The sequence below is a fragment of the Apaloderma vittatum genome, unplaced genomic scaffold (genome assembly GCF_000703405.1).
Source record: "Apaloderma vittatum isolate BGI_N311 unplaced genomic scaffold, ASM70340v1 scaffold2145, whole genome shotgun sequence".
NCBI classification, from domain to species: Eukaryota; Metazoa; Chordata; class Aves; order Trogoniformes; family Trogonidae; genus Apaloderma; species Apaloderma vittatum.
Genome location: NW_009715289.1, coordinates 22872 through 39463, shown reverse-complemented (window position 1 = coordinate 39463; position 16592 = coordinate 22872). Strand labels below are relative to the sequence as shown.

General features: G+C 42.7%; 1 protein-coding gene across 2 annotated transcripts in view; it reads left to right on the top strand.

Moving 5' to 3' along the window:
• KATNAL1 (katanin p60 subunit A-like 1) overlaps window positions 1-13539 on the top strand; it is a 32633-nt gene extending 19094 nt beyond the window's left edge. For both annotated transcript variants that reach the window (XM_009869060.1, XM_009869059.1), the window contains 7 exons: window positions 10-116; window positions 618-723; window positions 6836-6994; window positions 8006-8132; window positions 9094-9228; window positions 11571-11697; window positions 13145-13539. In XM_009869060.1, coding sequence (XP_009867362.1) covers window positions 10-116; window positions 618-723; window positions 6836-6994; window positions 8006-8132; window positions 9094-9228; window positions 11571-11697; window positions 13145-13343 — 960 coding nt within the window. In that variant the 3' untranslated portion in view covers window positions 13344-13539. The remainder of the gene's footprint in view (window positions 1-9; window positions 117-617; window positions 724-6835; window positions 6995-8005; window positions 8133-9093; window positions 9229-11570; window positions 11698-13144) is intronic.
• The last annotated feature ends 3053 nt before the right edge of the window (window positions 13540-16592 follow it).

The window sequence follows — 16592 nt, the reverse complement described above, 5'->3', positions numbered from 1 at the left end:
ACACCCCAGGAAGCTGGTGATGGGGAAATTCCAAAATTTGATGGAGCAGGTTATGACAAAGACTTGATTGAAGCTCTTGAAAGGGACATAGTATCAAGGAATCCAAGCATTCATTGGTATGAGAACTTTCTCAATTCATGTGTTTTTGCTAGGAGAAGGAGAGAGATTATCCTTCTTCTGACTCTTAAAACAAAGAGCCATCATAATCTTCTTCAGATAAGCAAAACAAGGTTTTTTGATTTTAACAGTTTATTGATTTGATTACAGTTAAGCTTTTGTTGCTAACCGGTATTATGTGTAGTACATCCATTACGAGTACTGCTGAAGTGAAAGTACACTCCAGAGAACTCTAAAGATACCCCTTTGGTGTTCGCATTGTCCAAAACAATTTTTAATTAAGCAGCTCTGGGTAACTTGAGTTGCAAATAATTTTTTCCCTACCTTCCAAAAGCAGATTTAATTTTAGGTCACACAATTATAGGAGTGCTCCCATGAGGCATATACTGGCATGTTAACAGAAATTGTATTAAGTCAAAAGCTTTTCTGTTTTTCTTGTATAAAAATAGAAAAAATATTGTTGTACAAGAATCTTATAAAAGTTTCTTCATCTTGCGCAGGGATGACATAGCAGATTTGGAAGAAGCCAAGAAATTGTTAAGAGAAGCTGTCGTTCTTCCGATGTGGATGCCTGATTTTTTCAGAGGGATCAGAAGACCTTGGAAGGTGGGAATTTATTTGGTGTTTTAGTAAATGGCAAGCTGTAGTTACGGTATGTTTGCTGCTGTAATGAGTGTGGATTCCTGTAGCAGAAGGCTAGAAAGGCAAATGAGAAAAATCAGGAATCTGTCACGAAATCTTCTCATGATGATTCACATAAAATGCACTGAAGGAAACAGCTGGAAGTGTGTGCAGGCTTTACAGTAGATAATAATCCTTTTGTGTTTAGCAAGATGTGGCTTGTTGACATTATAGTGCCTTACATCAGCCTGTACATGTGAGCAGGCTTGTAGGGTGTATTGACAGAAGTAGAAATGCTTAATAGACAGCTCTGCTTAGCATTGTGGTGGCCGCTCTTCAACACTTTGTGCACGAAAGCAGCCCTTAAAATGTTTTATTGTGGATGTGCCAACTGTCTCTCACTCAGACTGCACACTGTAAGGAAGAAAGGAGAGAGGAGGCTATTCTGAGTGATGATTTAGCTTTGCAGTTACACTTGCAGCTGGGCATAGTTACTGCTGGAGTGGGAGAAATTCAAAGTAGGAGAACGAGCTGCAAGTGGGTTGACAGGAAGGATATAGGCCTGAGCTGGCTGATGGATGAGACGGGAGCCCAGTTGGGCCTTGTTTAGAGCTAAAAGGGAAGAGGAGGCAGGAGGTTGCTGAGCACTTCTGTAAACAGAAAATAAAATTATCTTGCTTTTGTTGTGGGATGGATTGACACTTGTTTTGGGAATAGCTAGTCACAACACAAGTGGTTTCTGGTTATTGAGAAGGATTACTTGGGAAAAAAGACTGTTGCAAATTGTCTGTTATTCTGAGTCTGCAAGGAAATGGCATGTGCAGGGAATGCTGTGTACATGAGAAGTTTCTGCGGTTTAGTGTGCTGGTTTAGCAGCTGTGTCAGATCTTGTGTGACTAATACTTGCCGAGTCTTTTCCTGCTTGGTCCTTGTACTTCTCTGGCTTACACTTATGTCTGATCCTCAAAGCTGTCCTCCGCCAGCCTGAGCCAGTCCTAGATCCTCATTATTCTGCTTATTTACAAAACAAAGCCCTGCAGGAACTGATGAGTGGAAGATGTGGCATTCTTGGGGCTTGTGTCTACAGACAGCAAAGAGGGGAAGGTGGAAAGAGGGAGCTTGAAGATTGCTGCTTGAGGGCTGTTCCTGGAGGCCTTAGTGACTTGTAGAGGGGCAGCCAAAATGTAGCCCCAGCTTATATGGCCTTTGGGCTTTAAAGTGCTTGTGGTCAGTACCAGTGGCCTTGAGGTTAACCTTAACTGATGTATCAGCTTGGACAGAGCCTAGATATCATGGGTTACAAGTGAAGGGTGAGATTTTAGTGCCTTTTGAACAGTTGAATCTCCTCCCTCTTAGCGCAGAGAAAGTTGATCCTTTACTCTTATTATAGATTATGGGGAGCTAAGTATCCAGTCTTGAAAAAACTTTTAAGGGAAGGAAGAGCTGCTGTGTTTGGTTTTTTTCACCTATTAAAATGCCTACAGGATGTAGTGGCCATCTGTCTTGCAGGCATGTGTCATGGTTCGAGCTGACTGCCCGAATCGACAACAGAGAACCACGCGGTCACTCACTCACTTGCCCTCCACCCCTGTCCCCACAGGGATGTGGAGGGAGAAAAAATTCAACTAAAAAGACTCAAAGATTGAGACAAGGACAGGGAGGGTTAATTCACCACTTACTGTCATGGGCGAGAACCAGAGGAGACTTGAGCAGAAAACATAGATTTAATTTACCACCACCATTTCTCGACTAGCTCAGAGCAGCATAGTGAGAGGAATATATAAATTGATGCAATCTGATCTTAAATATATTTGCTCCCCCCAACCTCCCATCTTTCCATTGGTGCAAGCGGGGGTGGGGATGCGATCCATCTGGCTGTTACTCTTTGTCCATGGCAGTCCTTCCTTCTCAGGAAAGAGGGCTCCTCGCATTCTTCCCCTGCTGCTGCATGGTGTCCATCTCAGGGGAGGCACCCCTCTCCCTCCATATGAGTTCGTCCCAACCGGGGTCGTGGGTCGCTTGGGGCACATCCTCCACTCCTGTGTGGTCTATCTGCCCCCTGGCATGGGGTTCTCCACAGACACATCCTGGACATTCTCACCACCATCAATCCCCTCACCTTGCAGGCAGTCATCTCCCTCCCATCTCTCTCACCATGGGACTCCGGGGAAATCATAGAATCATAGAATGTCTTAGGTTAGAAGGGACCTTAGAGATCATCTAATCCAACCTCCCTGCCATGGGCAGGGATGCCCTTAACTAGACCAGGTTGCTTAAGGCCTCATCCAACCTGGCCTTGAACATCTCCAGGGAGGGGGTATCCACAGCCTCTCTGGGCAATGTATTCCGTACTAAAGAATTTCTTCCTAAGATCCATTCTGAACCTATTCTCCTTCACTTTAAATCCATTTCCCCTTGTCCTGTCACTGGAAACTCTTGTAAAAGGTCTCTCTCCCACCTTCTTGTAGGTTGGAAGGCAGTTAATGCTCAGCTCTGGTGCTTTTCTCCCCTGCTTTCCTCACAGGCCACATTCCTTTGCATCCCTCTCACCTCCTCCTTCTCCAAACAGAAAAACTCAAGAAACAGGACACACAGGGAGAGAGAACAAAACAAAAAGAAAGAGCAAGAGGAAGCGGTCCAGTAGGTTCCCTTCTTAAATACACTGATCGAAGAGGCGCTGACTAGCCAGGCCTTGGCCAGAGGCAGGTCAGACATTTATTGGGGGCTCTCGAAGTTTCACAAAAGGCATCCTCCACTGCCCTGCCGCCTGCTACCAGAAACCGGCCAGACTGAAACCCATGACAGCAGGCATCTCAGCGGACTGCAGGACATGTTAGGGGTGCCACTGGCCTTGTCTCCAAGTGTGGATGAAGAAACAGCATGGTCTTGTAAAGAGTTACAGTCTCTATCTCTTCGCATGAGATTATCTTTTTCCTACTGAGCAGTGTTGCCTCTGAAAACTAGGTGGTTGTAAACATGCAAAAAAATTCTGAGATTATTTCCTCTCTTCAGTCTGAAATGCAAATTGATTTCTGGTGAGTCCATGAAGAGTCTTCTTTGTTAGCCTTTTCCCTGGTGACTTGTGAAGCTATAACTCTCCTGAATTTATTTTTCACACAGAACAGCATGTATTTTCCCCACTGTTGACCTCTGACTGTGCTACAAGGATGAGAAGTTTTGAAGGCAAGACTGTTTCTTGCAGTAATCAATGTAGCAGCAGGCATTTGTTGTGCCTAGGCATTCAGGACAATAATTCAGGGAAAAGGCAGCCAAATCTGGTTTTGGATGTTCAGACTCTCCTGAGAACAATTCCCAAGACAGCCCTCACAGTTTGTGCCTGCATTCAGAGGACGATGCCGTGTATGAAGGAGCCAGCTGTCTCCCCTGATTCAACACAGGTGCTGTGTAGTTGCAGCCACGGGTTTCTGAGTGTCCCCGGGCTTGCTCGCTCTTTTTCTCCAAACAGTTTTTTGCCAAGAAGGCGCCGTCACTCACTGTGATTCCCACTGCTCTGCTAGTGATTGTTACAACAACATGAAGTAACCCTGCAGTGATTTCATCAAAACGCTTACTCCCTGTGGTGTGTTTCAGCTTCTTATTGAATACTTTGGATTAACAGAGCCTTAGAGGAAGAGTAAAGAAGTCTTTGTGTTTGTCAGGGATTTTAACTAGTGGGTAAGTGGCAGCCTCCTAGTTCGCAGAGAGAAAGCAACTTGATTCTATGTATTTCTGTTTGCAACCGTGCACATCTTGGTTTGCTGATAACTCAAGTTCTTCTTTTTTTCTTCTTTGTAACTGATATTTCTGTTGTGTTCATCGCTGGAGAGCTTGGCTTTCCTCTGACTTTACACCTGGTGTGGCTGCTTTGCACCTGTGTTATACATGGTGTATAATGCCACTAGTATCATACGCTCACTACAAGTTACACTGGAGGTGCAAAGCAATGGGCTCTCATTTTGGCCGTGAGCAGCATGCATAACTGAAGCCAGGATTTTACATTCCATAATAATGGAGAACCAAAGCAATATAAAAAAAAAAAAATTATATTAGTCCCTTGTGTCACCAGGTCCTGCAGAAAACACGGTTTGTCAAAATCAGGGGTCAAGTGTGAGTTGAACTGAGGTGCGGCTTATTTTAGAGTATTAGGCAAACACATTCAGAGCTCAAGGAGAACAGTAAGTCATCTCTGACCTGCATATCACAGGCTGAGTAATTTTCACCCAGTCACTCCAGGGCTGTGCTCGCAATATTATTTTATCAGTATGACTATGCAGCAACTCAAATCACAGTATATGTCTGAATGTTGATGAGGAAAAAACCAGTCCATTTGCTTTTTATGCTTGCTGCTCTGGATCTTCAGAATCTTTGGGCAGCCTGAGGAGTGACATTGGACTGTTAGCTGTATGCATGGTGTGTGAACATTTCTAACTTAATTTACCGATGAATGTATGTTGAGCTTGCATTAGCTAAGTGTTAAATGGCAATAAAGGTATTAAGAGTTAATGGAAAATGGAGTACAGAGAGGTTATTGCTTTTGAATAGTACATTTTTGAATAATTGCGTTCCCGGTTGATTTGTTTTTATAGATCTCTTCGATGTCATTCTTTGTGCTTTTTGAAGTAAATTTTTGTGAGGAACGGATGAAATCTAATTTGCTACGTGGCTTGCATTTAACAGATACTTTACTGCTGTGGCATTTTATGTAAATTATTAATTGCAAAGCACATTATGATGTGCAATTCTCATTCTAGCTAATTTGATTACCCTTGCAGCACAGTACAACTTTTCTTTAGGAAACTCTTGTTAGCATGTAATAGGATCTTGCAGTTGGGAGGGGAAAAAAACCCCAAGCTGCTTGAGAGCACTACATTTTCCTGGTACCATGCTTAAACTTACAGTGCCCTATTCTGGTGCTCTGTAGGCATGGAACGATGTGTTGTCCCTTGCCTGTACTGCTGCTGAAAGGGTTGGAAAGACTCATAAAGACTCTTTAGAAATATTATCGAGAGGGATTAACAATCTTAACATGGATCCTTGAGAGCACCGTGTGTCTCGTTAAAAACCTTCTTGCTTGTGTAAATGTGCTGAGCTGCAGAGCTGTGTGCTCCTTACTCTTTCACAGGTGGAAAGACAGTCTGGTGATACAGACTCAGTAGTGTTAGGTTTGTGGTTGGACTCGATGATCTTAAAGGTCTTTTCCCACCTAAATGATTCTGTGATGTGGATGCCAACCTGGGACGTAACAACTGTGATTCAGTTTCCTAGTTTAAAGCTTTCTGAGTAATCACTGAGTTTCATATTAGGCTTTTTGTGACCTACAGTTGCTTACCTGTAAAATAGAAATAGCAGTGCTCTTCTGCCATCCAGCAGTATGGTGAGGATGGTTTTCATCCAGGAATTGCCACAGAGGTACCAAGATAGAGAAATTTAACAGTATGACAAAAAGTTGTGTTCAGTGAATGCTCTTGCGTATACTTAAATGTAAAAATCACCCAGATTCGTCCATACACATGGTCAGAATTGTTTGGCAAAATGTTTTCCTGCAGAAAAAATGTTGTACCAAGGGAGCACAAATTTCTGCAAAAAATATTTTGGTTTCTATGAGGCTTTGTCTGTGAAGGGGCCTTTATTCCAAAAAGAAGAATTCACTGTCTTCATATGCCTGTGCAGCCCCTCGTGAGTTGAGAAAGGCCTAAGTTCAAGTCCAGGCTCTGTTAGATTCAGAGCAAGGCTGTAAATCTGTTGTCCACTCCCAGGTGACAGAAGCAGCAACAGGTACTGGCTTTTGTGATTCAGAGTGCAGCAGAGTGGTAAGAAGAAATTGAGGCTGTAAATCTGTTGTCCACTCCCAGGTGATAGGAGCAGCAACGGGTACTGGCTTTTGTGATTCAGAGAGCAGCAGAGTGGTAAGAAGAAATTACAGAACACGTCCATGCTCTTCTCAAAAGCAGGATTCTTGTCTTTTGTTCTCCTCTGATGACGGTTACGTTATTAAACAATTTAAGTACAGATCTTGGATCATATTGAGATGTAGCGTAGGGTGCCAATTGCAGTGGTTCTTTGTTTGTTGTTCATTATGTTTGTTTTCACCTTTCAGGGTGTGCTGATGGTTGGTCCTCCTGGCACTGGCAAAACAATGTTAGCTAAAGCTGTTGCTACAGAATGCGGAACAACCTTCTTCAATGTGTCTTCCTCTACCCTGACATCTAAATATAGGGGCGAGTCTGAGAAGCTGGTCCGCCTCTTGTTTGAAATGGTATGTCCTCGATGATATGATCCACAAAAACATTAGGAAAAACTTCTTCACTGTGAGGGTGACAGAGCACTGGCACAGGCTGCCCAGGGAGGTTGTGGAGTCTCCTTCTCTGGAGACATTCAAAACCTGCCTGGACAGGTTCTTGTGCGACCTACTGTAGTGATCCTGCTCTGGCAGGGGGGTTGGACTAGATGATCTTTTGAGGTCCCTTCCAACTCCTAACATCCTGTGATTCTGTGATCTGGGGATCCCTAAGGTGAGAAAGGACATCTCTCTTGGTTTCCTGTCCTTGCAGTAGGGTGTTGGAAGCCTGGAGTTCATTGACCTGACACGCCCTCGAGCAATTACAAAAACATGGTCTCTCTGTTTCCATCCTTTTCTGGTATGTTGCTGAGGATTAAGAAAGAAATGGTTTATCATCCATGTTTTGGGTAGCATTTTCCAGACTAACGTAGAGTTATGACCTTGACAGAAATTCAGTTCTTGCTTGGCTGTGGGATAACAAGCCCATAGGAAGCAGATTTGAAATTAGAAGGAATTTAGAACTGTTATTCTGTAAGCAATGCATGGTTTAGTTCTGTTTCTGTTCTGAATGATGAACACAAGCCTCTTTGGAATCCTCATTGTGCTTCTGCAATACTCTCGGTTAAAACCTTTCTCCGTGGAGACAGGCTGAGCTTCCTTCTGTCCGCTATGCTTACCCCTCACCACCTCAGAAACCTGGACGTGACAACCACCTGTGTTTTGGTTGTGTTCCTTTTCCCCTTTTAAAGACCAGTTGCTGAGGAAAGCCAACCAACACTGAAAGACCGCTGATTTTAAGGAGTACAATTTAAAGTGTATAAACTTTAGCATATGCCAGACACTTAGTAAAACAAGATCTCAAATTATTTTCGTGTGACAGGCAGGGAAGATATGTATGTAAGATGTCGGATGGGACTGGGTCATGGTCTGATGAGAGTCTGCGATTGTTGCTGTAACCTTAATAGTGGTGTTTTCATTTGAATAAAGGCAAGATTTTACGCTCCAACAACAATCTTCATTGACGAGATAGATTCCATGTGCAGCCGCAGAGGCACATCTGACGAACACGAGGCGAGTCGCAGAGTCAAGTCAGAGCTGCTCGTGCAAATGGATGGTAACAATGTTAAGATCTGAGTTTGGAGCTGGGGTGCTTTTATTTACAGGTGGGAATGTAAGAATTTAAGGAATCTGGAAAACCTAGCTTTATGAGTAGGGGAAAAATAAGGCAGAACTTGAGGGTGATGTATTTTTGAAGTGTTCAAAGCCAGGTAACTGAAAAGGATGTTTTGCTGTATTTATTTTTTTTAATGGCCATTTTGATGGTAAATTGAAAGCTCATATTTAAGAGATGGAGTCTAGGAGAAGCAGGTAATGGAGATTTATGCACTTTGATGCCAGTCTTTAATTTTAATGCAATTTAAGCAAATTTGTCCTCTTTGCTAGAATCTGCAGCTCAGGGAAACCCACTGTGTGATCTGATTTTGCTGTATTTTGTGCTGGCAGCTGATATTACCCTTTTAGTCAGATTTAATACCTGTTCTGTGCAGGTGCACATAGCGAGAGTGACTATCTGAGGAACATTGTATGGCATAGTGGTTTGATAACCACCCCTGTGTTGCAACTGTTATATAACTGGTGTTTATAATGTCTTCAGATGTGCAAGTTCACTGTGGTAAACACAGGGTAGGCAACTTTTTGTGCCCAAATGATAATTTCTTTGCAGTCCTCATTTGAGAGACCAGGAAGTGATTCCTATTTCTTCTATGGCCGGATTTGACAGAGAGAGCACTTTTGTGGGACTAGTAGGGCTACACTCACATACGACTGTGTTATTAGCACTGTCAAAGAAAACCCTCCCCTGACTTAGCAAATGAATGAATTCTCCCCCTCTCTGTGATAATGATGGTCTTGTCACATCTAAGCTATGGGAAGTTTGGAAAGGGGCACTAGGACTATATAGAGCTGCTGCTTAGCTTTAGTCCAGGCTTTTTCAGTGGTTGTGCAGTGTTTCTTAGCGAGCATCTCGATCAATGAGAGCTGTGGAGTGAAATTGCTCTAAACTCTTGTGCTTGCAGGGGTGGGCGGTGCTCTGGAAAATGATGACCCTTCCAAGATGGTTATGGTATTAGCTGCTACAAATTTTCCGTGGGATATCGATGAGGCTCTCCGACGGAGACTGGAGAAAAGGATTTATATACCTTTGCCCACAGGTATGTTTGCTATGAGCATTATCCTTTAAGAGGGCCTTTGCAAGACTTAGGATTCCTTCAGGACTGTTGGGTTTGGGGGGAATCTTAACGATTTTGTGAGGAACAGTGGAACTCAGGGTTAATCATTTGGCTGGGTCGCTTTATTTGTATAGAGAGTGAGAGAAAGAAGAAAAACACCCTGCTTGCTTGGGGGCTTAAAAACAAAGAGCTGCAGCATTTCATTGCAAGCCCATTGACGGGTTCTTACATTTTGAAAGCGAGAGAGTTTTAATGAGCCTGGAATTATGTGAAATGTATAACAGTCAGCCCTTGAGTGATCATCAAAGGCAGCCTTTGGACATGTTCAGAAATATTGCAAATGCACTCCCCGCCCTTGCAGAGAAATGAAAAGAAGTGGATCCATGAATTTTCACTTACAGGCTTAGTTCATTGTAAATCAGTGCTTGCTCGCCTTTATGACTGTGCTTCGAGTCACTCGGAATGCAGCAGCCTGATTGTTTTCCTACCCTGAGACATCTCGGCTTGTATTGTCTTTCCTAGCTGTCATTCACCTGTCCTATTAATTCTGAGATTCCTATCACTTGAAGTTTGCATAGCTTCGTTTCTTCCCGGTACAGAAGAGGGTGCCTCATCTCCCTGCATGAGCACTCAGGATAACAAGATGTGTGTTCAGGGTGACAGCAGTTCTGATTGAGTTTAGCAGGTATAAGGACACTTAATAGTTCTACAGCTTGTCTTTGCAGCTTACAGGCATTAACAGCTTCTAACAGGATGCCTGTCTTTATGACCAATTAGTTTAAAATCCCATCAGCTCTTGCTCTTGTTTCTAATTAAACCAGATTGTTTTTTGACACAGTGTATTACACCCTGGACAACACAGGGGATGTGCTCCAGTTTTATTTCCAACCTTTACGTTTCCTTGCATCTATTCTGTCAATAAGAACGTTGAGCTGTTCTGAGCAAGTCTAAACGATGCATTTATAACTGTGCTGCGTGATTTGATGTGGGCAGGTTTTTTAATTGAAAAAATGATACGGTATGTCATATATACACCATATTTTGTGGAATTTGATGTGAGTATATGTTCTGCCATGGTTCGTTTTCAAAATACTGCAAGGACTTGCTTAGCCCCATAGCAAAGATTAGAAGAATGTTCTCTGACACAGGATGCTGCAGGTATACTATATATATACATTGAGCTTTGTAAATAATAAATCCTCATTTTTTAGCTAGTGCCAATTGTGTGTGATTGATAACTATATTCTTGACAATTCTGCAAAGCACACAAACCCAGCAGCCTTAGACAAGATTTCTGATTTCCTTTACATTTCCCCTCCTCGCAAAATTAAAAAAAAAGAATAACTAGGGACGTCAATTAATGAAACATGCACATAGATGTTTTGTTAAGACTTTCAGTCTTTCCTATTGCTACTTCTTCTGTTGCGGTTGTCCTCGTTTCTAGGTCGCAAAAATTGGTCACTGTGGAAATAAAGATGCTGAGCTGGTCTGTTTTTCTGTACGGTAAAAGCCAGGAAAGCATTCATCCTCTTCTTTACCACCCCTGCGCAGAGTAACGCTGGGGCCTAAGCTGTCAAATGTGAACTCCCTCTTAAAAGCCTGGGCTGCTTTACCACATGTACCCAGATGCACATTGCACATGCCCTCAAAAAGGACAGTAGTTAATTGGCTGCAGAAGTGCTCATTTACACAGCTGGTTATCACCATGCAAGCTCTGCATCTTCATCTGGAAGTGGGATACCAGGGCATTTGTATTGAAAATATATTAATATATGTTTACTGTATTCATGTATCTGCTTTCTATCAGGCTTCAGCAGCTTTTGTGGGCCCCAACTGAGTAAAGTGCTTAAACATATGCTTAAAGTTCAGCCTATTGTTAAGGGGTTTGTGCTGTCTGAAGCTCTGTTAATAGAATCCTCATTGTGGTTCTGATGAAACTGTGTGAATAATATTCAGTCAAACACTTGAGCAGCGAGTGAATCCAAAGGGATGTGAGAAGAAGCAGACATTTGTAGGATTGTGCTTTTGTGCCCTTGGGTAGTATGGGACCAAATGCTCTGTCACCTGAGACATAACAGGCATTTTTAATGACGTATGACTTTGGAAAATGTCTCCAGAACATGCTGGTTTAATATAATGATTTTAACCATATACTTTACTGTATTTGACTGCACACTTTACTATGATTTGTTCTGTCTGTTTCCTTTTCTTATATTAAACACTTTTGTTTGTACCTCACACTGAAAAATCTAAGTTGTGTTTATACCTTCTTTTTTTTTTATGTTACCCTTGCAAGTCTTCAAACAAGTATTTTTACATTGTAGCAAAAGGCAGAGCAGAACTACTTAAGATTAATCTTCGGGAAGTAGAACTGGATCCCGATATCAGCCTTGAAGAAATTGCTGAGAAGATTGAAGGCTATTCTGGTGCTGACATCACTAATGTTTGCAGGTATGTCCTTCCCCTTAATCTGCAAATAAAACTGCGTGGATATTAACCGTTTGCATTATGGGATAAAAGGAAATACCCACTGCAGCTGGAGCCATGCTAACAGTGACAGCGACACATGAGCCCAAATGTATTTACTGGAACCATGCGTTACTGTCATGTGGAGCAGTCTAAAGAGCATGGAGTCATTCTGTGAGATGTGGTTAAGTTTTGTTGGATCTGAAGAGAAAAAGAAAATCTTTGAGCAAATCACATGTTACCATTGGCTGCCTTTACTGCATTTGTATTTGTTATTGCAGTGCAAAACAGGTTTGGATTTTTTTTTTAATCCCGTGAGTTTTAAGCTAGAACATTGGGATGCAAAGAAACCTCTCACAAAACACTTCTTTGGGGCTTCTAAATGCTGTATAGGTGGGCAACGTGGTCTTGGTTTCTGCCTGAATCTTCTAGGCGCAAGGGTGATACAGGTAGTTTATAGTATTAGTATGGAATTTCTTTCCATCCTGTTCACACAATTTGTTTCATTTCTTCACAAATAAGTCTCTTCCGGTGGACAATGGGTATTTGAAATAACCTGTCAGAAGGAAATCTATGTCCATTATAAGGTTAGGATCCCTGCCAAGAGAAACTGATCCTTTAAGAACGTGGCTTGGGATTTTTTTTCTTCCTCTGACGCATTGCTGAAATTGTGAACCAGCTCCGTGGTTTTGAAAACTTTGTGTTGTGTCATGCAGTGCAATAGTTAAATTACCTGTTTTCCCTGAGGCCCATGTCTTCCCTTGCTGGGAAAAACTTGGGGAAGGAAAAAAGGTAATTTCAGACCTCACGTGGGCTGTGGTGTGAGAAATGAGCAGTGTTCTCTGTGCTGGGGAGAAGTCATGGGGCAGGGTAGAGGATGAGTTGCCACAGGCACCTTAGCCCTGCAGGGTCTTTCTGATGCCTCCTGCTCTGCCCTTTAGAGGTTCAGGTGCTGTGAGTGAGCAAGCAACACAGCTGAGCTGCACTCGGCACGCCTGCTGACTGTCCTTTTGGACCACATGGTGGGGAGAAGGTGGAAATCTTAGAGGATGAGGGTGCAAAACCCAAACTACTTTAAAAAAAAACACAACTAAATCTTTGAGTGCAGTTCCTCTCCCACCCTGCCCTTTCCTGTGCTGAAGTTGTAAAATTTCATCTCCATGAATCATTGTAAAAGGTTTTCAGTTTTATAGTTTTAATTATCTCTGCACATTTACCATATGCTTAAATGGGTTTTGGTGCCAATGCATTCTTTACGTTGAATTAATGCAGTGATCTGGGTACACGCAAGTTAAGAAAAATGTGAACTGCATCTCCTATGGTAAATAAGTGCTCTCTTAAGTGTTCCTGCCAGTGGATTCTAGCAAGAGAATGCAATCAAAACTCATAGGCTGTTAGCAATTAGCTCCCATACATTGTTCTGTGTTTCCAGGGATGCCTCTTTAATGGCAATGAGACGACGTATTAACGGCTTAACTCCAGAAGAGATTCGTGCACTTTCTAAAGAGGAACTTCAGATGCCAGTTACCAAGGGGGACTTTGAGCTGGCTCTGAAGAAAATCTCCAAATCTGTTTCTGCTGCAGACCTGGAGAAGTATGAGAAATGGATGGCGGAGTTTGGATCTGCTTAATCTCAGTGACAGGTCTCTTTTGCTAGAGTTTTATGGCTTTTGTTGTTTTCACTTGCAAAATGAGTTAGAAGTCTTATTAAAGGTTTAAGAAAAGGTCTGCCTCTGACCCCATCCCACCGCCTTCTGGTGACAAGATCTTTTAAACTCCATTTGACTTTAAAGGGAACAAAGACAACAATGAGCTGATACTGTAAAACATATTTTATCTCTGAAATATTGAAGTAAGACAAAAAGGAAGGTAAAAATTATACTTGTGAGGATAATATTTTTATTTCTCCAGTGAAGAGCAATGCTACTTAACCTCCTCATAAACATCTTTCATGGCTGGAATCAATAAATCACCTGGGGAATGTGACTCCAGAGGAGCTGACAAGGGCTCGCTGTACCCTCTGCTCTTAAGTTCTACATTTCTGTTGGACTCTGCCTCCCTTGAATGTGGCAGCGAAGTTATTGTTCTCTCTATCTCTGCTCGGATATTCAGAGCAAAGCCTGTGGATTAATCGGCATTACACAGATAAAATGAGGATCGGTTTTCCATCAAGATGTAGGCTTCCTCTCCTCTGATGTACAGCCATTTGGAATTGACATCACTTCAGATTGGACTGATGTTTCCCGTGACGACTTCTGATGGAAATGAGAGGACAAGAAAAGGGCCTTGATTGCACTCAGTCTGGTTTATGCTTGATCTGTGAACATAATTTATACCAGTTTGGCCAGTAGACACTTTGAAGTTTGACAAGGAGGCACTTTGACTTAGGTTACTTCTTGCACTTTCATGCTTATATGTTGTCCCATACTTTGTCTGTGCTGTCTAGATGTTGTTCTTGTTGTCGTTATTATTTAAGTACCATGAGTTTAATACAGTAAAGACTAATATCAAAGGCTGTCTTCAAAACACAAGGCTGTCCTTGAAACACATGGCTGTGGGCTTCCATTTCTTATGATTAGACATGAAGTCTTTCCTAGCTTTACTAGGTAATGGGATTTGCAGCTGATTATGTTGTAGAACTGTTCATACTTAATTTTTCTGAAATGAAGATTTCTCAAAAATGTATAAATGTTACTGATTTAAGGGGAAAATAATCTGTATGATCTCATTTATGTTCTTACCTGTTCCTTCGCTTCCCACATACAAGTGCAGGGATGAGAAGGGTTGAGTTATAAACTCTAGCGTGAGAAATCCTCTCTCTAGAGCATAACTGTCATGCTGACTGTATGAGCTTTTCACAGACTCGGGCTCCAAGTCAGTTTCCCTTGGTAGGAATGAGAAGGAGAGATCAAATCTACGATGGAATATAAAGTTCTTAATTTTCTGGTGATTTTGTGAGCTACGCCTGAAGTATCTTGGTGTGGATGTGAGTTGCTGTGTAGTTCGGAAGAATTCTGCCCTTCAAGTGCCTAATGAGACTCCTAGCTGGATGTGGCAGTAAGAAAGAAATAACCTCCTCTCAGATGAGAATATATCCTTATTTGCTAGTTTTTCCTAGTTCTTGGAAGTGCTCCCTATGATGTCAGTAATTCAGCACACTGGTCTCTTGGGCCATGACATGTGAACCACCAAGGCAAATGCTGCTGAAGTGTATTTACTCAGCAATAGAAAGGACCGTCAGGATACATGCATGACAACTCTACAGCTTCCATCTGATTACATGAGTGACTTTTGAAGCTGTTTTTCCATTGCTGTTTTCTTTGTCAGTATTACTTTTTCTTTCTTTGTATGTAAAGACCGTGTCTCAGACCGATCCTGTCGGTGCATCCCCAAACTCCATGGAGAAATGCCATGGAGTTTCTGTTGACTTTGCATTTGACAGGAAACTCAGCCAGGGCTTTAGAAGCTCATTTCCATGTGACACATCAGAAAAGTGTCTTCTGGGGCCTCCAGACTGGTTGAGACACAGCTGCTGTTCGTGTCTTACCAAGGACAGAGCATCTCCGTTGCCTGGCATTAGGATTTGTCACACTCCTGGGCAGGGAAGTTCGTGCAGAAGGAGCACCAGCTTTTACCCTCTTCGCCTACTCGGAGAACAAAAGCTGCTTTCCTGACCGGTTTGCATTAACGTGTGGTAGAGCCCTTGAGATTCATGCTGCCTGTGGCTGTCAGACTAAAAAGAACTGTTCACTCTGCATTGGAAGATGAAGAAAGAGAAGCTGTAATTTTTGGACAAATTCCTACTAGGGCTAGTCTGTTCCTTCCAGCGAATAACTGGACCTTTATAGAGAAAAAGCTTTGAAAATGTTGCTACAGTCTGTCGTTGCTTCCTTACCAAAGCTGCAGGCTGCAGCAGTTACTTTTGTTTGTTTGCTTGTTTACTGCAATCAGAAACTAGTAAAGCTAAGCGAATCTTTTGTGGCCAGTGCCAGACTAGTACTTCAGGGTCTCTCACTAGAGAGGCCATTGCTGCCCCAGGAGCTTACTCTGCACAAGCAGGATCTAGAAAGGAATAGACTTGAATGCCAATAACTTACCCTGTGCAGCTGCCCAAGAGCAGTGCTGGGATTCAGCACTTATTGGTCAGAAAATGTCTAAGTACCGATTTTCTCAGTTTTACATTGCAAGCAGCGGTGCCCTTCATGCTGATGAAAGCACAGTGCTTAGCAAAAATGTTGTTCCTTAGCGCTTTGATGAGCCTTCTACCCTAAGGCGTTAAACTTCCCTCTTGGATGTTAAGCAAAATTCACTGTATTAGGCATTCCCCCTAGAAGGAATTGTTCAGGTGCTGCAGTCTTTTTCTCTAAAGGTCATTATTTCTGTTCTGAAGATGTTTTTCCTGTACAGGCCCATTCATCCTTTAGTGCTACAGAGCAGAAAAGGGAAAGTTTCCAGGCTGGAGAAGTTTATATGTATGATGGCTGTTCCCAAGCATTATGCCTCTGACTCAGGCCTCACTAGAACAGGCACACTGGAAGACAGAGACCGTCCCTTCCTTGTTGAGACTTTTCAGGACAGGGATCTGACCCTGTACCAAGTCACACTGGCTCACTCACCTTCGTAGGCTTGGTGATTGGGTTAAAAATTCAAAAGGGGAGCCAGCAAGGAGTAACCAGAGGATGAAGGCCAGAACAGCACTGGCAGCAACTTGAGGCCATGAGGATGAGCTGACGGCTCAGCCTAAGTCCAGGTTGTGTCCCACTGTTGGAAACTCTTGTGTAGGGATGTTGGATTTCTCAGAGAGCAATGTACAAGTGCGCCACAGCCTGCTGCGACAGTTTGTTCAATCTGTGTCTGTATGTGTGTGGAGACACGTGCAC